Source organism: Cetorhinus maximus, chromosome 24, assembly GCF_964194155.1.
Source record: "Cetorhinus maximus chromosome 24, sCetMax3.hap1.1, whole genome shotgun sequence".
NCBI classification, from domain to species: domain Eukaryota; kingdom Metazoa; phylum Chordata; class Chondrichthyes; order Lamniformes; family Cetorhinidae; genus Cetorhinus; species Cetorhinus maximus.
Genome location: NC_135902.1, coordinates 55,173,652 through 55,201,145, shown reverse-complemented (window position 1 = coordinate 55,201,145; position 27,494 = coordinate 55,173,652). Strand labels below are relative to the sequence as shown.

Below are 27,494 nucleotides of genomic sequence, written 5' to 3'. Positions count from 1 at the left end.
AGAAAATGTAAGAAAATACTAAAAAAAGAAATCAGTAAGGCAAAAAGAAGACATGAGGTTGCTTTGGCAGATAATATGAAGGTAAACCTGAAGGGTTTCTACAAGTATATTAAGAGTAAAAGGATAGTAAGGGACACAATTGGTCCCCTTGAAGATCAGAGTAGTCGTCTATGTGTGGAGCCTCACGAGATGGGGGAGATCTTAAACAGTTTTTTTGCATCAGTATTTACTCAGGAAACTGGCATAGTGTATAAGAAAGGAAGGGAAACAAGCAGTAGTGTCATGGAACATATAGAGATTAAAGAGGAGGCGGTGCTTGCTGCCTTACAGCGAACAAAGGTAGATAAATCCCCCGGCCTGACATGATATTCCCTCGGACATTGAGGGAGACTAGTGTAGAAATTGCAGGGGCCCTGGCAGAAATATTTAAAATGTCCTTAGCCACAGGTGAGGTGCCGGAGGATTGGAGGGTAGCTCATGTTGTTCCGATGTTTAAAAAAAGCTCCAAAAGTAAACCAGGTAATTACAGGCCAGTGAGCCTGACGTCAGTAGTAGGTAAATTATTGGAAGGTGTTCTGAGAGATCGGATATATAATTATTTGGACAGCCAAGGGCTGATTAAGGATAGTCAGCATGGCTTTGTGCGTGGTAGGTCATGTTTAACGAACCTTGTAGAGTTTTTCGAGGAGGTTACCAAGAAAGTAGATGAAGGAAAGGCTGTGGATGTTGTCTACATGGACTTTAGTAAGGCCTTTGACAAGGTCCCACATGGGAGGTTAGTTCAGAAGGTTCAGACACTTGGTATCCATGGAGAGGTTGTAAACTGGATTCGAAATTGGCTGTGTGGGAGAAGACAGAGAGTGGTAGTGGATGATTGCTTCTCAGACTGGAGGTCTGTGACTAGTGGTGTGCCTCAGGGATCTGTACTGGGACCATTGTTGTTTGTTGTCTATATCAATGATTTGGATGATAATGTGGTGAATTGGATCAGCAAGTTTGCAGAGGACACTAAGATTGGAGGCGTTGTGGACAGAGAGGAAGGCTTTCAAAGCTTGCAGAGAGATCTGGACCAACTGGAAAAATGGGCCAGAAAATGGCAGATGGAATTTAATGCGGAAAAGTGTGAGGTGTTACATTTTGGAAGATCAAACCAAGGTAGGACATACACAGTAAATGGTAGGGCACTGAGGAGTGCTGAAGAACAAAGGGATCTGGGAGTTCAGATACATAATTCCCTGAAAGTGGCGTCACAGGTAGACAAGGTTGTAAAGAAAGCTTTTGGCATACTGGCCTTCATAAATCAAAGTATTGAGTATAGGAGTTGGGATGTTATGGTGAGGTTGTATAAGACATTGGTGAGGCCAACTTTGGAGTATTGTGTGCAGTTCTGGTCACCTAACTACAGGAAGGATATCAGTAAGATTGAGAGAGTGCAGGGAAGATTTACTAGGATGTTGCCGGGTCTTAAGGAGTTGAGTTACAGGGAAAGATTAAACAGGTTAGGACCTTATTCCTTGGAGCGTAGAAGAACGAGGGGAGATTTGATAGAAGTTTACAAAATTGTGAGGGGTATAGACAGAGTAAATGCGAGTAGGCTCTTTTCACTTAGATTAGGAGAAATAAACACAAGAGGACATGGCTTTAGGGTGAAAGGGGAAAGGTTTAGGGGGAACATTAGGGGGAACTTCTTCACTCAGAGAGTGGTGAGAGTGTGGAATGAGTTACCATCTGACGTGGTAAATGCGGGCTCACTCTTAAGTTTTAAGAATAAGTTAGATAGATACATGGATGGGAGAGGTATGGAGGGTTATGGACTAGGTGCAGGTCAATGGGACTAGCGGAATAATATTTCGGCACAGACTAGAAGGGCCGAATGGCCTGTTTTCTGTGCTGTAGTGTTCTATGGTTCTATGGTTCTAATAGCATCAATGTGCGGCTCTGGGGTGAGCGCAGGGACCCACAAACTGCTCTGGTGGGATCTGAACTCACCTTCTGTGAATTATTAGTCCAAAAACCCTGACCCTTCACTTCTTGACTCCAAGTTGCACACGGCCATTGTTACTGGCAGTGCCAATCTGGATGCCTGTGGCCAGCTCTGCTCAAAGCCTCAAGGGTGGGAAGCTAACAGCAAGAATACAGATGTGGCATATGCAGCAAAGGGAAAACAGCACCAAACAGCTGGTGGAGAACATCTTCTCCACTCACAAAGCTTCATCAACTCAGAAACAAGGTCAGTGAGCATCTCACTAGATTTTAGCCTCAGTGTTTCAGCTGAGGTCAGCACTTACACAGAGCACTGCCTCACACAGCATCAGGGATTCAGCACGGAACACACAGAGTCTGTCTGATTCCACAGGTCACATCAACTGCTTGAAAGGGGTCAAACCCCAAACAACCTCCACTGGCAGCCTTCCATCTCAGGGGGCGATGGTGGTCAACTCTATGTTAAACACCCTCTACATTTCATAAATAGACAGAGAGAAAGGGAAAGATAGAGAGAAATGGAGGGAAAGAGAGAGAGGGAAAGAGAAACAAATAGTGATATAGAGAAAAAGAGACTGTGAGACAAAGGGAAAAAGAGAAAGACAGAGAGAGAGAGAAAGATAGAGGGATAGAGAGAAAAGGAGTGTGAGGCTCAAACTGCAGCACCACATTAACCTGGAGGAATGTGATGCTGTGGGGAGTTGAATAGGAGATGGATGGGCTGCTGCTCCCTCTACCCTCCCCACCAAAGTTATTCCCAGGACAGTGACAGCAGCTTTGTGCTGGGGAATGTGCTCCATTGTCTTGGAAATTCAGGTTCATGGAGTGGTTTATTCCCAGCTGGTCCTTGTTGAAGCCTCTGTGATCCCATTAGCTCACTGCACCCTGAACTCAAACCCCATCACTACGCTATCATTTGTCAATTAAACTTCAGTCTTAGGTTGGGCTTTAAAAATGTTTTGTTGATATTTGTAAAGGAGCAACATGATGTTCGATACACTCAATGCAACTACTGGGAAAGAGAGTGAATCATAGGAACAGACACCTGATTCTAATCCAGGTCCGAAATGGGGGATGAGGGAGGGGGAACGTCACTGCTGTAAACCAACAGGTTAAAATAATCTGCTTTTCTCTCTTTATCCCTCTTTGGCTCCAAATCCACAGTCACTGTCTGTAATAGGTCGGCCGAGAGACCATTCATTGCCGGAGGCTGGACAGTGACGGCAGCATAGCTCTCTGAGGGATAGAGGTGGAAATCAGAATAAAATCAGGTAATGAGGTCTGATACTGCATTGCTGCCTAATCCTTCATTTCCCTCCCAATCACCAGATAGTTCCTGTTCCCCACCCACAGAAAGTAAATGCCAGCATGATCTGAGATAGTCCCTGCCCCAGCCCTCATCCTCAACCTATTTCCCTGTTTATTATTCTGGCTTCCAGCACCCACAGGGACTCGAGTAGGTGAGGTTAGTCCCTGCAGCAATGGCGATGAGTCTCCAAACTCACTGGTTGGAGGAAGAGGCCCAAGTAATGGCCCCATTCCTGTCCTTCCAGGATGACTCCATAGAGTCTCTTTAATCTAAATGAAATCTTCTTGGGAGTCCCAGCTGGTCTCAATGCACAATCACATGTAGTTTGCACATTCCCCGATAGTGGGGAGGTGTCAGCTGTGGCTCAGTTCATAGCAACCTCGCCTTTGAATCAGAGGGTTGTGGGTTCATGTCCCACTCCCGGAAACCAAGAACTGTGATTGTACTCGAAAAGAGTTGCAATCTGTGACTGTTGGTAACTCGAAAGAGTTTCCCTGATGGTGATGGGATCTGATTGGAAAGAAAAATCTAGTCATAGAATTAGAGAATGGTTACAGCACAGAAGTAGGCCATTTGGCCTGTCATGTCTGTGCTCACCCTGCAAGAGTAACTCAGCTCATTCCACTCCTGCACCTTTTCCCCATAGCCCTGGAAGCATTTTCTTTTCAGATAATTATCCAATTCCATTTTGAAATCCTCGATTGAATCTGCCTCCAGCACACTCTCTGCCAGTGCATTCCAGATCCTAAACACTCACTATGTATAAGGTTTTTCCTCATGTCACTATTAGTTCTTTTACCAATCACCTTCAATCAGTGACTTCCTTTTTTCAGCTATTCCGCCAATTGGAGCAGTTTCTTCCTCTCTGCTCTGTCCAGCCTTTCAAATAAAAGCCTTTCAAATTCGAAATAAAAGGGATGGAAAATCCCAAAGCTGCTACTTCCAGTGATTCCAATAAATGTACCCAATGTACCGAAAACCCAATGACTTTTATCATTTGAAGCCTTTTGTTTCACCAGAAATTCTTGGTAATCAGGTTACACAGAGCAGGCTAGCAGAATAGAGAATGAGTTTTTAATTTCACCCAGAGCAGACTCACTGAATGGTTGCATTGGGTATTAATACAAGGAGCTGTGATCAGTCATTTGCATAACAAGCCAAACACTGAAATCATGAATATCAGTCAGGGAGCCTCAAGTTAACTTTATTTCTTCAATATGATAAAAGGGTTTAAGGCGCAAAACTGGTTGTTGATGTGAGGAATTCTCACGATTAATGCTAGAATCAGTCCTTGCGTTAATGTGGAGAAGTCTCACTGTGTTGGTGTATCAGTGGGTAGCACCCCTGCCTCTCAGCCTGAAGCTTCAGGGTCAACTTCCACTCTTCAACTTGTTGGACATCAAGATCCTCAAAACTTATATTAATATAGTGCCTTTGATGTAATGAAATGTCCCAAATGCGGCACATCCAGATAAACACAACATGTCTGAGTACAGTGTTGACATCAAGGCAGCATTTGACTGAGTGCGGCATCAAGGAGCCCTAGCAAAACTGGAGTCAATAGGAATCAGGGGAAAACTCTCCGCTGGTTGGAGTCATACCCAGCACAAAGGAAGATGGTTGTGGCTGTTGGAGGTCAACCATCTCAGCTCCAGGACATCACTGCAGGAATTCCTCAGGAGTAGTGTCCTCGGCCCAACCATCTTCAGCTGCTTCATCAATGACCTTCCTTCCATCTTAAGGTCAGAAGTGGGGATGTTCGCTGATGATTGCACAATGTTCAGCACCATTCGCGACTCCTCAGATACTGAAGCAGTCCATGTCCAAATGAAGCAAGACCTGGACAATATCCAGGCTTGGGCTGATAAGTGGCAAGTAACATTCGGACTACACAAGTGTCAGGCAATGACCATCTCCAACAAGAGAGAATCTAACCATCGCCCCTTGACATTCAAAAGCATTACCATCACTGAATCCCCCACTATCAACATCCTAGGGGTTACCATTGACCAGAAACTGAACTGAACATGCCATATAAATACTGTGGCTATATGAGCAGGTCAGAGGCTAGGAATCCTGCAGTGAGTAACTCACCTCCTGACTCCCCAAAGCCTGTCCACCATCTACAAGGTTTAAGTCAGGGCTGTGATGGAGTACTCCCCACTTGCCTGAGTGAGTGCAGCTCCCACAATACTCAAGAAACTTGATACCATCCAGGACAAAGCAGCCCACTTGATCGGCACCACATCCACAAACATTCACGCCCTCCACCATCGACGCACAGTAGCAGCAGTGTGTACCATCTACAAAATGCACTGCAGGAATTCACCAAGGCTCCTTAGACAGCGCCTTCCAAGCCAATGACCACTACCATCTAGAAGGACAATGGCAACAGATAGGTGGGAACACCACCACCTGGAAGTTCCCCTCCAAGTCACTCACCATCCTGACTTGGAAATATATCGCCGTTCCTTCACTGTCGCTGGGTCAAAATCTTGGAACTCCCTTCCTAACAGCACTATGGGTGTACCTACACCACATGGACTGCAGCGGTTTAAGAAGGCAGCTCACCACCACCTTCTCAGGGGCAATTGGGATAGGCAACAAATGCTGGCCCAGCCAGCGAAGCCAACATCCCGTGAAAGAGTAAAATAAATTGTCCTGATTAACCCAATCTCCTCCCATTTTCCCCACTGAACAGAATCCCAATGGATCAAACTCCTTCCCATTCACTCCATTACACAGAATCCCAATGGACCAAACCCTTTGTAGATAATACCAGTTGACTATTTCTTAATGGCTGCTGCAGGTCTACTCTCAGGTCTCTGTTGGGGCCATCACAATACCAAGCCATCTCTCAACCTTTTCCCATGCCCCATCCACATCCTCCTTCCACCACCCTAACAAATGGTCAATTGCACACACAAATCCACACTCCTGCCACTCCTTTATGCCACAGGCTGTAATATCAATAGCTGTTTGGGCTGGCTGCTGGTTGGAAAAAAATCATATTTGCATTAAAAATAACCTGTGATATTAGAATAATTTACTTTGCTATGGAAATTGTCTTTTTTTTAATGAATGTAAATGTGAAACTGCAAAATATACCGACAGAGGCAAAAGTGTCTATTACAACGAAAAGAGGAATCAAAGATGTGAATAAAGTATTCTGGGCACTGCTCTTATTAGCATATCTGCTAATAATGAGAGTGTGGAGCATGAGACCCTGCACAAGAACTGTCCGATACAATGAGAATGGTGACACATGGGCCCCGGACACCCAGAGTCACACTGCTGATTCATCAATTCACACACAGGCAAGGAAATGTTTCTCTTAAAGGGAAGGAAGGCCTGGAGGGAGGATTACTGTGTGGCACAAGCTTTGGCATTTTCGATTAGGATGAAAGGTTAAGGGAACTGGGTCAATTTTCTCTGGAATTGAAGGCAAATTGTAAAGCAAAGCAAACAGATTTGGGCAAATACCTATGGAGAAAGTGGATGCAATGTAAACATAAGGAAGTTGGGAGTGAGAAGGAGAGCTGGGGAATTAATTATTTAAAGGGGATTCAAGATATGAAATAAACTCATAATGTGGTTCTTCAAGAAATCTGTCATTTCCACATGGCCTGACACAGCAGACACTGGGAAAAGTCTGTGATGTGACACTGCCCAGTGTCTGGGAACAGACCTGGCCCCGCCCAGTGTCTGGGAACAGACCTGGCCCCGCCCAGTGTCTGGGAACAGACCTGGCCCCGCCCAGTGTCTGGGAACAGACCTGGCCCCGCCCAGTGTCTGGGAACAGACCTGGCCCCACCCAGTGTCTGGGAACAGACCTGGCCCCGCCCAGTGTCTGGGAACAGACCTGGCCCCGCCCAGTGTCTGGGAACAGACCTGGCCCTGCCCAATGTCTGGGAACAGACCTGGCCCTGCCCAATGTCTGGGAACAGACCTGGCCCCGCCCAGTGTCTGGGAACAGACCTGGCCCCGCCCAATGTCTGGGAACAGACCTGGCCCTGCCCAATGTCTGGGAACAGACCTGGCCCCGCCCAGTGTCTGGGAACAGACCTGGCCCCGCCCATTATCTGGGAACAGACCTGGCCCCGCCCAGTGTCTGGGAACAGACCTGGCCCCGCCCAATGTCTGGGAACAGACCTGGCCCCGCCCATTATCTGGGAACAGACCTGGCCCCGCCCAGTGTCTGGGAACAGACCTGGCCCCGCCCAATGTCTGGGAACAGACCTGGCCCCGCCCAGTGTCTGGGAACAGACCTGGCCCCGCCCATTATCTGGGAACAGACCTGGCCCCGCCCAATGTCTGGGAACAGACCTGGCCCCGCCCAATGTCTGGGAACAGACCTGGCCCTGCCCAATGTCTGGGAACAGACCTGGCCCTGCCCAATGTCTGGGAACAGACTTGGCCCCACCCACTGGTTGGTGAACGGACCTGGCCCCGCCCAATGGTCTGGGAGCAGACGTGACCCCACCCATTGGTCTGGGGACAGACCTGGCCCCGCCCACTGGTCTGGGGACAGACCTGGCCCCGCCCACTGGTCTTCCCTCACTGGGACCTCCTGCTGAAATACAGGAATAATGTTTACACACTCACTTGTAATAGTACAAATCAGTTTGCAATATATCTGCTTAAATGAGATGTATACCAATGTTGTGTGCAATTTTTGGCAATATGGTGAGTTTTACTGAGATCCACATTGAGTATTCTCTCTCCATAATGGTATTAATCCATTAACAACATAAAAGATCAGAAATGTGAAAGTAAGAAGGGAAACTGACCCAAGCAGACTATTTCTGTCAGTGTCATTTCCCTGGGTGAAACTGGCTCAAGATATCCACACATTACAAGTCAACAGTTCCTGAATTTCTGGGAAGACTCTCCATGAAAACCACAATGCCCCAAGTCTCCATTCCCCAACTATCACTGGTCAAGATTCAGGTAAGTATCAAAGTTTGGAGTCTATTAAAAGAACAGAGCATAGCAATACAGAAACAGGAGGAGGCCATTCAGCCCCTTGAGCCTGTTCTACCATCCAATGAGATCATGGCTGATCAGTGACATAACTCCACATGCCTGCCTTTGCCCCATAGCCCTCAATACTTTTGGATACCAAAGATCTATCAATCACAGTTTTAAATTAACACTTGATCTAGTATCAATTGCCATTTGCGGAAGAGAGTTCCAAACTTCTACCATTCTTTGTGTGTAGAAACATTTCCTAATGTCACTCCTGAAAGGTCCGGCTCTGATTTTTAGACTCTCCAACCAGTAGAAATTGTTTCTATCTTCCCAAACTTTCTCCTTAACATCTAGAAAATGTCATTTAAATCACTGCTTAGCTTTCTAAATTCCAGTGAATACAATCTTAACTTCTGTAATCCCACTTTCTAATTTAACTTATGGGGTCCAAATGTCTAATACATGGGTGTGTAATGGGTGGGTGTGTAACGGACAGGTGTACAATAGGTGAATGTGTAATAGATAAATGTGTAATGGGCGGGTGTGTAACAGGTGGCTTTATGACAGGTGGATGTGTAATGGGCTGGTGTGTAATGGATGTGTGTGTAATGGGCGGGTGTATAACAGGTTGGCATATAACAGGTGAGTGTGTAATGGGCAGGTTTGTAACAGGTGGGTGTATCACAGGTGTGCATGTAACATGTGGGTGTATATTGGACAGGTATGTAATGGGAGGGTGTGTAACAAGTGGGTGTGTAATGGGTAGGTGTGTAATAGGCTGGTGTGTAACAAGTCAGTTTATAACAGGCAAATATGTAACGGGCTGGTATGTAAAAGGCAAGTGTGTAACAGGTGGGTGCATTATGGGGGCATGTAACAGGTGGGTGTGTAATGGACAGGTGTGTAACACTCGATTGTGCAATGGGTGGGTGTGTAATGGTTGGGTGTGTAAGGGCTGGGTTTGTAACAAGCTGATGTGTAATAGGTGGGTGTGTAATGGGTGAGGATATACCAGGCAGGTATGTAATAGTTGAGTATGTAATGGGTGGGTGTCTAATGAGCTAGGTTGTAAGAGCTGGGTTTGCAATGGGTGAGATGTAAAGGTGGCTGTGTAACAGTCAGGTGTTTGGCCAGTATGGGAATGCTGTTTTGGCATCACACTAAAGTTGAATTTTTGTCCTTAGAGAGACTCCATCAGAGGCTCTCAGCAGACCTTCACTCTCCACACTCCATTCTCTTGCCAGGAAATTGTTTTGATAATAATGATAAAAGCACAGTGCAGCTACAGTGGGGTTCTGAGAGGTCACTTGCTGCTTATTTAGGAACAAAGGAGCAGGAGTAGGCCATTCAGCCCACTGAGCCTACTCTACCATTCAATATGATCTTGGCTGATCATCCACTTTGATGCCCTTTTCCCACACTATCCCCATATCCCTTTATGTCATCAGTATTTAGAAATCTGTCAATCTCAGCTTTAAACATACCCAATGACTGAGCTTCCACAGCCCTCTGGGGTAGAGAATTCCAAAGATTCACAACCCTCTGAGTAAAAAAATTCTTCTTCATCTCAGTCCTAAGTGACTTCCCCCTTATTTTGAAATTGTGTCCCCTGGTTCTAGACTCCCCAACCAGGTGAAACATCTTACCTGCATCTACCCTGTCTATTCCTTTAAGCATTTTGTAGGTTTCAATGAGATCACCTCTCATTCTTCGAAACTCTAGAGAATACAGGCCCAGTTTCCCCAATCTCTCCTCGTAAGACAGTCCCGCCATCCCAGGAACAAGTCTGGTGAACCTTCGTTGCACTCCCTCTATGGCAATAATATTCTTCCTAAGGTAAGGGGACCAAAGCTGCTGACAGTACTCCAGGTGCAGTCTAACCAAGCTTCTAAATAATTGAAGCAAGACTTCGCTACTCCTGTACTCAAAAACCCTCTTGCAATAAAAGCCGCCATACCATTAGCCTTCCTAATTTACAGTCTCGCTGATGTTTCCTGGTGTCTCACTATGCCAACAATACCTAAACAGTTTGAGAGCCAGCATCATCTGTGAAGCCTGCACTGTGAACAATGCAGTGTGTGAGGTGAGTACTCACAGTCTGACTAAATAGTCACTCACTTTCAAAACAGAGGGGAGCTTCTGATCTGCTCTGAGACCTCACAGTGAGGGTTACACAGAATCAAAATGGGGCCATAGGGGAGTTCCAAACTGGTTCTAAGGCATTCAACTGCTCAGTAGAAAATTGTCCTTATAACTCACGCTTGGAGGTTTTCAGCAGGAGTTATTTTATCCAGAAATGCAACAAACAGAAACAATTCCCATTGCTGCCCTCTGACATTCAGTATGTAAAATAAAAACACTCATTGTCATAGTAACAGATTCATTAGAATGTGTGTCAACAGCACCTTAGAGACTGTAGCAAACATCTGATTTAAATTAAAATCAAAATGAACATCAAGTAGCAAGAAAAACATAACTCGATAATAAAACCAGCAACCAATCTCAATGAAAGTGTGATTGGATGGTTGAGTATCACAGCAATGTGTCTCTGCCTTTCCATGTTGGAGACAAAACAGAAAAAAATGTCATGCAACAATTGGGGATCTCTAAGGAAGAGTTGTTTCTGATATAGGCGAGGTACATTGCAGCAAGGCTTAAAGGTAGGGGAGCCAAAGTCAGGGCTTTTTGGATGAGGAGGAAAATTGAGAATATGATGAAACAAGAAAAAGAGATGTATGAGGCCCGTCAGGTGAATTCTTCAAATGAGAGATCGGCTAAGTACAAGTAACTTGATCGGGGAAGTAAGGGAAATAAGACCGGTAAAGAGAGAATATGAGAGTAGAATGCCTGTCAACATAAAAGGGAACCCAAAACTCTTCAACCAGCATGTAAATAATAAGCGGCTAGTAGGAGGCACACTGGGGCCTAATAGGGACAAAGAGAGTGATATATCCTTAAAGGTGCAGGACAAGTCTAGAATAATTAATCAGTATTTTGCATCAGTGTTCACTAAGGAAGTGGATGATGATAAAATATCAGCAGTAGTGGAGATGAAGAGGTAGTGGATGGGGTGAAAATTGATGGGCAGGAGGTACTGGAAAGGCTGGCAAAGCTTAGAGTGGATAATTCACCTGGTCCAGATGGTTTGCATGCCAAGTTGCCAAAGGAAGTTGAGATAGTGGAAGGACTTGCCATAATCTTCAAACTGGAGAATGACAAATGTGACAGTTTTATTCAAGAAAGGATGTAAGAACTTAGTCCTAGCAATGACAGGACACTTAGATTAACATCAGTAGTAGGTAAGGTTTTAGGAACAATAATTAGGGAAAATATATCAACAGGCACTTGGAGAGATTTGAGTTAATTAAGAAGAGCCAGCATGGATTTGTAAGAAGCAGAATGAATTTGACTAATCTAATTGAATCTTTGATGAAGTAACAGCGAATATTTTTGAGATGCAAGCGTCGTTGGCTAGGCCAGCATTTATTGTCCATCCTTAATTTCCCCATAAGAAGGTGATAGTGAGCTGCCTTCTTAAACTGGGGTGTAGGTACACCCACAGCACTGTTGGGGAGGGAGTTCCAGGATTTTGACCCAGCGACAGTGAAGGAACGGAGACATTGTTCCGAGTCGGGATGGTGAGTGACTTGGAGGGGAACTTGCAGGTGGTGGTATGCATATGCTGCCCTTGTGCTTTCAGTTGGTAGAGGTCACAGGTTTGGAAGGTGTTGTCACAGGAGGTTTGACAAGTTGCTGTAGTGCAACTTGTAGATAATACACACTGCTGCAATTGTGTGCTGATGGTGGAGGGAGTGCATGTTTAACTTGGTGAATGGGGTGCCGATCAAGGGAGCTGCTTTGGCCTGGATGGTGTTGAGCGTATCAAGTGTCATTGGTTCCCAACTAATCTAGACAACTGGAGGGTATTCCATCACACTCCTGATTTGTGCCTTGTAGATGGTGGACAGGGTTAGGGGAATCAGGAGGTGAGTTACTCACCGCAGAATTCCCAGCCTCTGATGCTCTTGTAGCCACAGTATTTATATGGTTGGCCCAGTCCTAGTCAGTGGTAACCCCCAGGATGTTGATAGTGTGGGTTTCAGCAATGGTAATGTCATTGCATATGAAGGGGCGATGGTTGGATTCTCTCTTGTTGGAAATGGTCATTGCCTGACACTTGTGTGGCGTGAATGTTACTTGCCACTTGTCAGCCCAAGTCTGGATATTGTCCAGGTCTTGCTGCATTTGGACATGGGCTGCTTCAGTATCTGAGGAGTCACAAATTGTGCTGAACATTGTGCAATCATCAGCAAACATCCCCACTTCTGACCTTATGATGGAAGGAAGGTCATTGACGAAGCAGCTGAAGATGTTTGGGCCTAGGACACTACCCTGAGGAACTCCTGCAGTGATGTCCTGGAGCTGAGATGACTGACCTCCAACAAACACAACCATCTTCCTTTGTGCTGGGTATGACTCCAACCAGTGGAGCGTTTTCCCCCTGATTCCCATTGACTCCAGTCTTGCTCGGGTTCCTTGATGCCACACTCGGTCAAATGCTGTCTTGATGTCAAGGGTAGACACTCTCACCTTACCTCTGGAGTTAGCTCTTTTGTCCATGTTTGAACCAAGGCTGTAATGAGGTCTGAGCTGAGGATCACTGACCGAAGCGACTGAGTGTCAGTGAGCAAGTTATTGTTGTGTAAGTGCTGCTTGATAGCTCTATAGACTAGAGGATGGTAGACAACGGAGTTCCCAAAGGCATTGCTAGGACCACTGCTTTTTTGATACATATAAATAACTTAGAATTCAGAGTAAAACTTCAAAATGTGCCAATGACACCAAACTTGGAGGAGTGGCAAACTGTGAGGAGGATACAAATCGACAGCAACAGGACATAGATAGTCTAGCAGAATGGGCAGACAAATGATACATTGAATTTTATACAGAGAAGTGTGAGGTGATGCATTTTGGCAGAAGGGATAGGGAGAGGCACAGTTCTAAAGAGCCTGCTGGAACAGAGGGACCTGAGGGGTTTATGTGCAAAGATCCTTAAAGGAGGCAGGGCATATTGAGAGAAAAGATGGCAAAGCATATGGGGTCTTGAGCTTCGTAAGTAGAGGCATTGAGTACAAAAGCAGGGAAGTTATGTTGAACCTTTATAAAGCTCTGTTAGACCCTAATTAGAGCATTGCATCTAGTTCTGGTCGCCACACTTTAGAAAGGATGTGAGGGTCCTTGAGAGGTTGCAGAGTAGATTTACCAGAATGGTCCTAGAAATGAGGGAATTTAGCTACAAGGTAGAATTTAGCATTCAGTTTGAGAGTGAGAAACATGGGTCGGAAACAACTGTGCTAAACTTAAATACAGGTAATTACAATGGAACGAGGGCAGAGTTGGCTGCAGTGGACTGGGAAAGGAGTTTAGCAGAAAAAACAGTTGATGAACAATGGCAGACATTTAAGAAAATATTTAATGACTCATAACAAAGATATATCGCAATGAGGAAGAAGGTTTCAAGGAAGGGGATAAACCAACCCATGGTTAACTAAGGAAGTTAAGGATAGTATCAAATTGAAAAAAAAAACATACAATCTGGCAAAGATTAGTGGTAAACCAGAGGATTAGGAAAGTTTTAAAAACCAACAGAAGATGGCCAAAAAAATAATAAAGAGGGAGAAAATAAACTTTGAGGGTAAACTAGCAAGTAATATAAAAACGGACAGTAAGAGCTTCTTTAAATATATAAAAAGGAAGAGAGAGATGAAAATGAACATAAATCCTTAGGGAATGAGGCTGGGGAAATAATAATGGGGAACCAAGAAATGGCAGAAGAGTTAAATAAATACTTTGCATCAGTCTTCACGATAGAAGACACTAATAGCATTCCAAAAATACTAAATAATCAAGGGGCAAAAGGTGGGGAGGAAATAAATACAATAACTATCACTAGAGAAAAAGTATTAGGGACACTAATGGGGCTAAAGGCCGATAAGTCCCCTGGACCTGATGGGTTGCATCCTAGGATATTAAAGGAAGTAGCTACAGAGATAGTGGATGCACTGGTAGTAATCTTCCAAGAATCCTTAGATTCTGGAAAAGTCCCAGAGGATTAGAGAACGGCCAATGTAACACCCTTATTCAAAAAGGGAGGGAGATAAAAAAACAGGTAACTATAGGCCAGTTAGCTTAACACCCGTCTATTATAAAGGATGTAATAGCAGAGCATTTAGAAATACATAATCTAATCAAGCAGAGTCAGCATGGCTTCATGAAGGGGAAATCATGCCTGACAAATTTATTAGAATTCTTTGAGGTAACAAGCAGGATAGATAAAGGGGAACCAGTAGATGTAACATATTTGGATTTCCAAAAGACTTTCAATAAGGTACCGCACATAAGGCTACTTAATAAGATAAGAGCCCATGGTGGGAGGCAAGTAGTGAGGATGACACAAAGAGTCTACAGAGGGATATAGACAAGTTAAGTGAGTGGGCAAAACCTTGGCAGATGGAATATAATGTGGGAAAGTGTGAGGTTATGCACTTTGGCAGGAAGAATAGAAGAGCTGAATATTATTTAAATTGAGAAAGACTGCAGAAAGCTGCAGCACAGAGGGATTTGGGAGTCTTTGTGAATGAATCACAAAAAGCTAACATACAAGTTCAACAGGTAATAGGGAAGGCAAATGGAATGTTGGCCTTTATTTAAAATGGAATGGAGTATAAAAATAGGGAAGTCTTGATAAATCTGTACAAGGCACTAGTTAGACCACACCTAGAATACTGTGAACAGTTTTGGTCCCTTATCTAAAGAAAGATATACTGGCATTGGAGACAGTCCAGAGAAGGTTCACTAGGTTGATCCTGGCAATGGAGGGATTTTCTTATGAGGAGAGGTTGAGTAGGTTGGACCTGTACTCATTGGAGTTTAAAAGAATGAGAGGCAACCTTATCGAAACATAAAAGATTCTTAAGGGATTTGACGGGGTAGATGCTGAGAGGTTGTTTCCTCTTGTGGGAGAGTTGAGGACCAGAGGGTAGAATCTCAGAGTAAGGGGTCACCCAGTTAAGACAGAGATGAGGAGGAATTTCTTCTCTCAGAGGGTAGTGAATCTGTGGTTGATTAATTTTTTTATAGCCTTAATAAGCCGTTGGCAGTTTGACGGGCGCGTAGCTTCCTCCGGCACGCGCCAGCCAAATGAAAGATCTAAATAACGCGCGATGAAGTCAAGACACACACCTGACGTCATCTCGTGACGTTTTGTGCGTTGGCATGTCGGGCTCGCCCCCACACGCCAACGGCAATATTCTGGCCTATATTTTTATAAAAATTATATATATATATCATCATGGCTAACCTATGATTTTTTTAAAAAACTGGGCAAAGGCTAAAAAAGGACTGAAGTCATCGCTGGCTAAGATTCAAACAAACTGGCATTCAGAAGATCTGCTTCCTCATTATCTCTGAAGAGACGCTAATGACCCCTGTAACTGCAGAGGTCAAATCCAAAGGAATTATACAAAGACTATTTACATTTTTAAGGCCAAGGCCTGGCCAACGGAGATGGCTAGTCTGATAGGACAAAGGACCCTGGAACCTCTTTTTAAATTATTAATGGTTGAAACATTAACCATCTCAAGAATCCACAAAAGAATATACACCTATTGTCCAAACTAAAGTGGAGAAGTGGGAGTCATATCACATGCCACCACCCCCCCAGCTGGGAGAACCAGTTACCTTGTGGACTGCAAAGCAGACTGTAAATGCCTGGCCCCCATCTACACTGTTTCTACTGGAACTTCTGTACCAGTGCCTGCAAGACTAATTCATCTCTACATGCCCATTTCATCATGGAAGGATGGAAAAGTGAATTATCCGGCATCAGCCTTTAATCTGGTGACTCTGAAAGAATCACCACTGGACTTTGATTTTGGGTTCTGGACTCAAATGAAACAAAAACTCTTATTTTCTCTGTGGTCTTTGCCCTGTACCTCTTTTTTTTCTTTATCCCTCTTTCACGGTTTCAATGTACCGGGGGCTATGTAGTCAACCCTCTTCCTGCATTTTGAGTGTATGTAAAACAAACCATCCCTCTGATTTTACCCTATCTTGAGTTCACAGTGGGGCTGTTAATAGAAATTGGATCCCACAAAAGCTGAGGGGTGGGTAAAATATACCACCTAGTATAAAGGGGGAAATCAAAAATCAAAAACACAATTCTGCTTACGGACGGGTGGTGAGAGGAGAGATCAATGCTGTTTATATTAAACCCCCTCCTATCTGTAACAATGGCCAGTACAGGGAAATAGCCAACATTGTGTTTATTACTGGGATTGTCAGCCTCTGTGTTCATTACAGGGAGTAGCAGACCCTCTGTACATTATAGAGATTAGCAGTCCCTCTGTATATTATAGGGAATAGCAACCCCTGTGTATATTATACTGAATAGCCATCCCTGTGTATACTGTAGGGGATAACAGCCTGTGTATATGGTAGAGAATAGCAGCTCCTATGTAGACTATATGGAATAGCAGCCCCTGTGTATGTTATAGGGGATAGAAGTGCCTGTGTATATTCTAGAGAACAGCAGCTCCAGTGTATATTGTAAGAATAGCAGCCCTGTGAATGTTATAGAGAAAAGCAGCCTCTGTATATATCATAAAGAATAGTAGCCCCTGTGTATAGCATAGAGAACAGCAGCTCCTATGTATATTATGCTGAATAGCCATCCCTGTATATATTATAGGGGATAACAGCCTGTGTATATGATAGAGAACAGCAGCCCCTGTGTAGATTATATGGAATAGCAGCCCCTGTGTGTGTTATAGAAAATATCAGCCCCTGTATATATCATAAAGAATAGCAGCCTCTGTCTTTTTTATAGGGAATAGCAGCTCCTGTGTATATTATAGAGAATAGCAGTCTCTGTGTATGTTACAGAGAATAGCAGCCCCTGTGTATATTATAGAGAATAGCAGCCTCTGTGTATATTACAGAGAATAGCAGCCCCTGTGTATATTATAGAGAATAGCAGCCTCTGTGTATATTACAGAGAATAGCAGCCCCTGTGTATATTATAGAGAATAGCAGTCTCTGTGTATGTTATAGAGAATAACAGCCCCTGTGTATATTATAGGGAATAGCAGTCCCTTTGTATATTATAGAGAATAGCAGTCCCTGTGTATATCATAGAGAATAGCAGTCCCTTTGTATATTATAGAGAATAGCAGCCTCTGTGTATACTACAGAGAATAGCAGTCCCTGCATATATTATGGGGAAAAGCAGCTCCTGTGTATATAATAGAGAATAGCAGGCCCTGTGTATATGATAAAGGATAGCAGCCCTTGTATATACTATACAGAACAGCAGCCTCTGTGTATATTACAAGGAATAGCAGTCCCGGTGTATATTATAGAGAATAGCAGTCCCGGTGTATATTATAGAGAATAGCAGCCCCTGTGTATACTATAGAGAATAGCAGTCCTGGCGTAAATGATAAAGAATAGCAGTCCCGGTGTATATTATAGAGAATAGCAGTCCCAGTGTATGTTATAGAGAATAGCAGTCCAGGTGTAAATGATAAAGAATAGCAGTCCAGGTGTATATTATAGAGAATAGCAGTCCAGGTGTAAATGATAAAGAATAGCAGTCCCGGTGTATATTATAGAGAATAGCAGTCCAGGTGTAAATGATAAAGAATAGCAGTCCCGGTGTATATTATAGAGAATAGCAGTCCCAGTGTATATTATAGAGAATAGCAGTCCAGGTGTAAATGATAAAGAATAGCAGTCCCGGTGTATATTATAGGGAAATAGGGAATAAAATCATTAATAAATATGGTGAAAGCTGAGGCCCCAGAACAGATCCCTGGGGAACATCATTTGTCACATCCCATCAATCAAGTACGTATCCTTCATTCAATCTCTCTGTCCCCTACCTCCCAATATTTTCAACCCCAGTCAAAAAAGCGACGATCTCCAATTCCAAACACTCTGACATTTTAGCAATAAGCATTAGTGTGGAACCTTATCAAGCACTTTCTGGAAGTCCGTACAGATAAAATCTGTACATGGTCCTTTGTCAACTTCATTAGAAACCTCCTCAAAAAATTCAGTTAGAGGATCGAGATGGGAAGTGGATGTTACCTGTGAAAATTACCCCATGGAGTGGAGGGGGAGAAAGGGGAAAGGATGGAATGAAGAGACAAACCATCCTCTCCCCAAGAAATAGTTCAGCCTTTTCTCATGGAAGGTTTCATAATTACACTTACCTCTTCTGCTGAGAATCTGTTCTGTCTGTAGATCCAAGAATCTGTTAAAAAAAATAAAATGCACATTGGAAACATAAAATTTACAAGCAGAAAAATCTCATCCCCCTTGGGAAGCATTGCATTCCCAGTGGGAGATTTTCCAGCTAAGTCATCCTGGTACACTCATTAGGATTCTGAGGTGGGAATTCTTATGAGCTTGACACCCCTTCCCAGGGAAAGAGCTCAATGCTGGGAGGAGGAATTTGGAACAATGTCCATATCACTTTACATCAAGTATAAAATTTCCTTTGGTTGTTTGGAAGCCATATTACTCCATAGGTAATTATTCTATAGGGTGATTATTCCATGGGATGATTATTCCATGAGATAATTATTCCGTAGGATAATTATTCAGTAGGGTGGTTATTCCATAGGGCAATTATTCTACAGAGTGCTTATTCCATAGGATCATTAGGGTAATTCTGTAGGGTGATTATTCCATGAGATGATTATTCCATAGAATAATTGTTCCATAGTACGGATATTCCACAGGGTGATTATTCTGTAGGGTGCTTATTCCATGAGATAATTATTCCATAGGGTGATTACTCCATAGGGAAATTATTCCAGTGATTATTCCATAGGGTAATTATTCTGAAAGGAGATTATTCCATGAGATGATTATTCTATAGTATAATTGTTCCACTGGATGAATATTCTGTAGGGTGATTATTCCATAGGATAATTATTCCATAGGATAATTATTACATAGGATAATTATTCCACAGGGTGATTATTCTATAGGCTGATTATCTTTTCTAAATCTACATCCAAGAATATGGCTGGAAACATTGAACATTATTAGAAAGAAAATTGATGTCCCAAAATGAAAATATTTATCCCTCGATGAGAGTTTCTACATGAGTTTTGTAAATTGGACTCTAAACAGCTGTGGGCTTTCTTTCCAGTACAGGTTGCTAGGAAACAAATACAATTGAAAACCCCTGAAAAAATAATGAAACTACTAATTAAATTTCACAGAAACACAGTTTGAACTCTCCCCATACACCCACTGTCACTCTGACCTCTCCTCATGCACCCAGTGTCACTCTGACCTCTCCCCATGCACCCTGTGTCACTCTGACCTCTCCCCATACACCCTGTGTCACTCTGACCTCTCCCCATACACCCAGTGTCACTCTGACCTCTCCTCATGCACCCAGTGTCACTCTGACCTCTCTCCATACACCATGTGTCACTTGGACCTCTCCCCGTACACCCAGTGTCACTCTGACCTCTCCCCATACACCCTGTCACTCAGACCTCTCCCTGTACACCCAGAGTCACTCTGACCTCTCCCCATACACCCTGTCACTCAGACCTCTCCCTGTACACCCAGAGTCACTCTGACCTCTCCCCATACACCCAGTGTCACTCTGACCTCTCCTCATGCACCCAGTGTCACTCTGACCTCTCTCCATACACCATGTGTCACTTGGACCTCTCCCCGTACACCCAGTGTCACTCTGACCTCTCCCCATACACCCTGTCACTCAGACCTCTCCCTGTACACCCAGAGTCACTCTGACCTCTCCCCATACACCCTGTCACTCAGACCTCTCCCTGTACACCCAGAGTCACTCTGACCTCTCCCCATACACCCAGTGTCACTCTGACCTCTCCTCATGCACCCAGTGTCACTCTGACCTCTCTCCATACACCATGTGTCACTTGGACCTCTCCCCGTACACCCAGTGTCACTCTGACCTCTCCCCATACACCCTGTCACTCAGACCTCTCCCTGTACACCCAGTGTCACTCTGACCTCTCCCCATACACCCTGTCACTCAGACCTCTCCCTGTACACCCAGAGTCACTCTGACCTCTCCCTGTATACCCAGTCTGACTCTACCTTGCCTCAGAGCATGCCTTGCGCTATCATTTACTTAAAAAAGTGCAGTGGGCAGTGTGCCTGTGTGCTCTAGCCCATATGTGCACCTGTATGTGCCAGTATGTGTGTCAGTGTGCATCTGTCCATACATGTGCACTTCTGTCAGTGTGTGTGCCTGCCTGAGTGTGTGTGTGTATACCTCCGTGCATGGGTGTGTGTAAGTCTATGAACCTTTGTGTGGATGCATATGCCTGTACCTGTGTGTCTCTGTATGCATGTGTGTGAGTGTGTGCCTGGGTGTAGGTGTTTGTCTGTGTCTGTGCATGTGCTTGTTTCTTTGTGTGTACGTGTGTGTATCTGTGTCTGTATACATGTATGTTTGCGTATCTGTGTGTGTATGCATGTAAGTGTGTGTATGCATGTATGTATGCGTGTTTCTGTATGTGTGTGTGAATATGTGGCTGTTTGTATCTGTGTTTGTGGGTATCAGTGTGCACTTGTGTGAATGTGCGAGTGTGTGTATCATGTGTCCACATGTGTGGGTGCAGTGTTTGTATCTGTATGCATGTGTGCGTGCATTTGACTGTGTGCGTGTGTTTGTGTTAGTATGCACGTATGAGCGTGTGTGAGTGTGCGTTTACATGAAAATATGCGTGTGTGTGTGTGTGTGTGTGTGTGTGTGTTTGTGTGTAAGTATGTGTGTGTGTGTGAATATGCATGTATGAGTGTGTGTGTGTGTTCATGTGTGTTTATGTGTGAGTATGCATGTGTGTGAGTGCATGTGTCTATGTTTGTGTGTCAGTATGCGTGAGTGAGCATGCAGGTGGAGCTGAGAGGTAGAATTCTGCTGTTCCTCAGTGTGTGTAGGGAGGGAGTATCTCTGTGGGGGTGAAGGTCGAGGAACAAAAGAGCTACAGAGAAAGAGCTAGAAAAACAGAGTGGGAAATAGAGCTTTAGTCAAACAGAAAATAAATATTGTTTTTACTGCTGAGACAAAGAGTTTCAACTCAGGTAATCGAATAGCAACAGCAGCAGCATCAGAATCAGACACAATTTTATTGCTTCAATTCCAGACTCTTTTACATCACAATAAATAAATAACACTTAAAAGAGCCCTAACAGAATTGCTCAAACACAGAATAGCCAAGACCAGCAGGAATAAACTACCTGAAAACCCTCCTGAATGAAGCAAACCCAGACACTGAGCCACAGCCAGAGGCAACTCTAGGGAGGGCAGGAGTGGGGAAAGACAGCAGGAGTGGGGAGGGAGAGCAGGAATTGGGAAGGAGAGCAGGAGTGGGGAAGGAGAGTGGGAGCAAGGAAGGGGGGCAGGGGTGGGGAGGGAGGGAGCAGGGAGGGGGGCAGGAGTGGAGAGGGAGATCAAGAGTGGGGAGGAAGAGCAAGAGTGGGGAGGGAGAGCAAGAGTGGGGAGGGAGAATGGACGCAGGGACGGAGAGCAGGAGTGGGGAGGGAGGGGGGAGTGGGGAGGGAGAGTAGGAGTAGTGAGGGGGTGAGGGAGTGGGGGGCAGCACAGGAGGGATAGTAGGATTGGGGAGAGAGGTAGGGAGTGGGGAGGGAGAGCAGGAGTGGGGAGGAAGAGTGGGAGTGGGGAGGGAGGAAGAGAGTGGGGAGGGAGAGCAGGAGTGGGGAGGGAGAGCGGGAGTGGTGAGAGAGGGAGGGAGTGGGGAGGGAGGGAGAGAGTGGGGAGAGAGGGAGGGAGTGGGGGGAGGGCAGGAGTGTGGAGGGAAAGAGGGTGGTGCACAAACAGAGGCTTGGGGTTATATCTACTGAAATCTTTGAAAGTGGTAGGATAAGCTGAGAAGCTGTTAAAAAGCATATTATTAATGCTTTATTCATACAGGAATAGAGACAAAAGCAATGAAGTTATGCTAAACCTTTATAAAACACTGATTAGACCTCAGCTAGAGCACTGAACACAAGGGGCAGAGTTTTCTGCCTGTCGGGGATCAGCTGGGCGCTGCCATTTTATGTGAGTGGGCCAATGAAGGCCTGTCCAGCATGACCCGCGGCCTGTAACGCTCAGCGCTAGCTGTACAGGGGGGGTGAAGGAGGGAGAGTCGGGGTCTGCGCGCGAAAGAGCCCAGCAATCTCCCTGAGGCACAGAGCTGCCTCGAGGAGATTAACTTCAGATTGAGAATTTTTAATAAAGAAAATTAAAAACCACTTACACATGTCCCCTCATGTGACAGTGTCACACGTCTATGAAATGAGCAAAATTTATTTCTTAATTTAATAAAACTTTTATGAGACCTCATCCTGCCTATGGATGAGGTTCAATGAAAAACGCGAAGGCTGCGTGGGCTCTCTGCCTGCCCCCCGCTAACCTTACAGTTGGACAGGCAGCATTGAGAATTATTTTAAATGGTTTATTAATGGCCTTAACAGGCCTTTGACAGTTCGATGGTCGCACAGCCACCTCCAGTGTGCGTCCACCAAATGGAAGATCTAAATGACGCGTGGTGACACGGGACACATGCCCGAAGATGTCATTTTACGTGTCGGTGTGCGGGTCCCGCCCCCACACACCAATGTGAAAATTCTCCCTAAGAGTTAGGAGCAGGAGTAGGCTATTCAGCACCTTGAGCCTGCTTCACCGTTTGATAAGATTATGGCTGACCTGGTTGTGCTCTCAATTCCACTTTCCTGTCTGCCTCTCATAACCCTTGAGTCCCTTGCCTACCAAAAATCTGTCTAACTCAGCCTTGAATATATTCAATGGCCCGGCCTCCACTGCTCTCTGGGAAAGAGAATTCCTCAAGGACGTCTGAGAGAAAAAAATTTCTCCTCATCTGAGGACCCCTAATTTTTAAACTGTACCCCTAGATCTACAAAGGGGAATATCCTCTCAGCATCCACCTTATCAATAAGGTCACCTCTCATTCTTCTGAATAGGTATTGTAAAGAACATATCTTTTTATCTTCTATTAGGCTGTGGATTAGAATTACAACAGCTGCAGGTTGAAAGACATGTCCACTGGAACAGGATGAGAGATATACACAATGTTGCAGTCTTGGAACTGAATGTGCCATGAAAAACAGGATGGTGCTGGAAAGGAGTCCTGGACCAAGGGAGCTGTCTGACAACAGCATTTTAATTGGCTCCTGACCAGGTGACCAGGGTTTTGTATGAGAGCAGTGCAGAAAGCTCCTAGCCTGAAAGGAACAAGACCTATAACGTCTTCTGTGTGTGGAAGATTCCAGTAACTCCACAGTGGAAAGCTCCTGGCCTGCAAAGAGAAAACATCTAAAATCTCTTTCCCACATATCTCTATAACCTGCTTTCTCTCTGAGGAAACCCCTGTAAAAAGGAAAAGGGGAAAATCACCATTAGGGTCATTGAAAAGAACTACAGACTGAAAGTGCTGGAAGACCACTTCGTGTCATTAACAAAAACTGAAAGGAATTTGGAAGACATTGATCAAAATCAACCCATTAAATCCTGTACTCCGGAATTGATGTTATTGAACTGTTTTATGCCACCCTTAAAATCCATGTTTTGTGTGTCTTATGTGCCTTGTGTATGTGTGTATAGGGATTTAAGAAGGGGGTGGGGTTTAGGTTATAGTGTTAGATGTTAGCAGTTCATATTTCTTTCTTTTGCCACTGGTTAACAACAGTTTGTTCAATAAACAGTTATTTACTTATTAAGTTTATAAACCTGGTATTCTCGTATTCTTAAACAGTTGGGTAGAATTGGGGCAATCTGGTGGTTTGGTCAAACTTTTCACATTGGTTGTGGCTCAGGGAACAGTGGGGCTGATATTACAGCGCATTATCCCCAGTGAGTCACGACAGTATAGCCTCAAACTGTTCAACCTTTCCTCAAAAGCCCTTTTATCCCAGGAATCAGTTGAGTGAACCTTCTCTGAATTTTTTCTAATGCAATTATATCCTTTCTTAAGTAGGGAGACCAAATCTGTACACAGTACTCCATCTGCCTGCTGCAGATGCATCTGTCCATGACAGTATCGGTAGGAGCGACCACCGCACAGTCGTTGTAGAGATGAAGTCACCTCTTCACATTGAGGATACCCTCCTCATGTTGTGTGGCACTACCACTGTGCTAAATAGGGTCGATTTAGAACAGATCTAGCAACTCAAGACTGGGCATCCATGAGGCACTGTGGGCCATCAGCAGCAACAGAATTGTACTCGAACACAATCTATAAGCTGATGGTCTGGCTTATCCCCCACTCTACAATTACCACCAAGCCAGGGAATCAATCCTGGTTCAATGAAGAGTGTAGGAGGGCATGCCAGCAGCAGCACCACGCATACCTAAAAGTGATGTGGCAACCTGTTAAAGCTACAACACAGGGTTACTTGTGTACCAAACAGCATAGGCAGCAAGTGATGGACAGGCTAAGCGATTTCACAACCAGTGGATCAGATCTAAGCTCTGCAGTCCTGCAACATCCAGTTGTGAATGGTGGTGGACAATCAAACATCTCACTGGAGGAGGAGGCTCCACAAATATCCCCATCCTCAATGATGGAGGAGCCCAGCACAGCAGTGCAAAAGTTAAGACTGAAGCATTTGCAACAATCTTCAGACAGAAGTGCTGGGTGGATGATCCATCTCGGCCTCCTCCGGAGGTCTCCAGCATCACAGTCTTCAGCCAATTCAATTCACTCCATGTGATATCAAGAAATGGCTGTAGGCACTGGATACTGCAAAGGCTAAGGGCACTGACAATATTCCGGCAATAGTACTGAAGACTTGTGCTCCAGAACTTGCCGCGCCCCTAGCCAAGCTGTTCCCATACAGCTACAACACTGGCATCTACCTGGCTATGTGGAAAATTACCCAGGTATGTCCTGTACACAAAAGCAGGACAAATCCAACCTGGCCAATTACCATCCCATCAGTCTACTCTTGATCATCAGTGAAATGATGGAAGGGGTCATCAACAGTGTTATCAAGCAGCACTTACTTAGCAATAACCTGCTCACTGAGGCTGAGTTTGGGATCCGTCAGGGCCACTCCTGGCCTCATTACAGCCTTGATTCAAACATGGACAAAAGAGCTGAACTCCCGAGGTGAGATGAGAGTGACTGCCCTTGACATCAAGGCCGCATTTGGCCGTGTGTAGCAACAGGGAACCCTAACAAAATTGGAGTTAATTGGAATTGGGGAAATCTGTCCACTGGCTGGAGTCATACCGGGCACAAAGGAAGATGGTTGTGGTTGTTGGAGGTCAATCATCTCAGTTCCAGGACATCACTGCAGGAATTCCTCAGGATAGTGTCCTAGGCCCAACCATCTTCAGCTGCTTCATCAATGACCTTCCTTCCATCATAAGGTCAGAAGTGGGGATGTTTGCTGATGATTGCACAATGTTCAGCACCATTCACAACTCCTCAGATACTGAAGCAGTCCATGTCCAAATGCAGCAAGACCTGGACAATATCCAGGCTTGGGCTGATAAATGGCAAGTAACATTCGGACTACACAAGTGTCAGGCAATGACCATCTCCAACAAGAGAGAATCTAACCATCGCCCCTTAACATTCAATGGCATTACCATCACTGAATCCCCCACTATCAACATCCTGGGGGTTACCATTGACCAGAAACTGAACGGGACTAGCCATATAAATACTGTGGCTACAAAGGCTAGAAATTCTGTGGTGATTACCTCACTTCCTGACTCCTCAAAGCCTGTCCACCATCTACAAGGAACAAGTCAGGAGTGTGATGGAATACTCCCCACTTGCCTGGATGAGTGCAGCTCCCACAACACTTAAGAAGCTCGATATTATCCAGGACAAAGCAGCCCGCTTGATTGACACCCTATGCACAAACATTCACTCCCTCCACCACCGATGCACAGTGGCAGCAGTGTGTACCATCTACAAGATGCACTACAGAAACTCACCAAACCTCCTTAGACAGCACCTTCCAAACCCATGAACACTACCATCTAGAAGGTCAAGGGCAGCAGACACATGAGAACACCACTACCTGGAAGTTCCCCTCCAAGTCACTCACCATCCTGACCTGGAAATATATCGCCGTTCCTTCACTGTCGCTGGGTCAAAATTCTGGAACTCCCTCCCTAACAGCACTGTGGGTGTACTTGCACCACATAGACTGCAGCAGTTCAAGAAGACAGCTCACCACCACCTTCTCAAGGGCAACTAGGGATGGGCAATAAATGCTGGTCAAGGCAGTGATGCTCACATTCCATGAATGAATTTTTAAAAATGTGGTCTAACTAAGGCCCTGTAAAGCTGTAGCAACACTTCCCTACATTTATATTCCATTCCCCTTACAATAGACAACATTCCATTTGCCTTCCTAATCACTTGCTATACCTGTATACTAGCTTTTTGTGATTCATATACGAGGACATCCAGATCGCTCTGTATCTCAGAGTTCTGCAATCTCTCGCCATTTAAATAATATATTAATAATTATATTCCATCTGCCGGATTTTTGGCCACTGATTTAACCTATCTAAAACCCTTTGTAGACTCTTTATGGCCTCTTGACAACTTACTTTCCGACCTGTCTTTGTGTGATCAGGGAATTTAGCAACAATACATTTGGTCCCTTCATCAATATTGATATAGTTTATAAGTAGTTGAGGCTCCAGCATTGATCCCTGTGGCACTCCACTAGTAACAGCTTGCCAACCTGAAAAAAAACATTTATCCCTACTCTCTGCTTCCTATTTATTTACTAATCCTCTATCCAAGCTGATATGTTACCCCCTACACCATGAGTTCCTATTTTGTGCAGTAACCTTTGATATGGCACCTTGTCAAATGTCTTCTGGAAATCCAAGTACATTGCATCCACAGGTTCCCCTTTATTCACGTTGCTTGTTACTTCCTCAAAGAACTCCAATAAATTAGTCAAACACAATTTCCCTTTCACAAAACCATGTTGATTCTGCCTGGTTTCATTGAGATTTTCTAAGTGCCCTGCCATAACCTCCTTAATAATAGATTCCAATATTTTACCTATGACAGATATTAAGTTAACTGGCCTGTAGTTCCCTGCTTTCTGTCTCCCTCCTTTATTGAATAGAGAAGTCACATTCACTATTTTCCAATCTGAT

At 44.6% G+C, this 27,494-nt stretch overlaps 1 protein-coding gene across 1 annotated transcript in view; it reads right to left on the bottom strand.

Moving 5' to 3' along the window:
- Positions 1-27,494, bottom strand: part of LOC144699546 (ankyrin repeat and fibronectin type-III domain-containing protein 1-like) — a gene marked incomplete at its 3' end in the record, with an annotated part of 134,721 nt that overhangs the window by 39,216 nt on the left and 68,011 nt on the right. Inside the window, exon 5 of the mRNA XM_078570592.1 lies at positions 18,538-18,578. Within this exon, the coding sequence (XP_078426718.1) occupies positions 18,538-18,578 (41 nt within the window). The remainder of the gene's footprint in view (positions 1-18,537; positions 18,579-27,494) is intronic.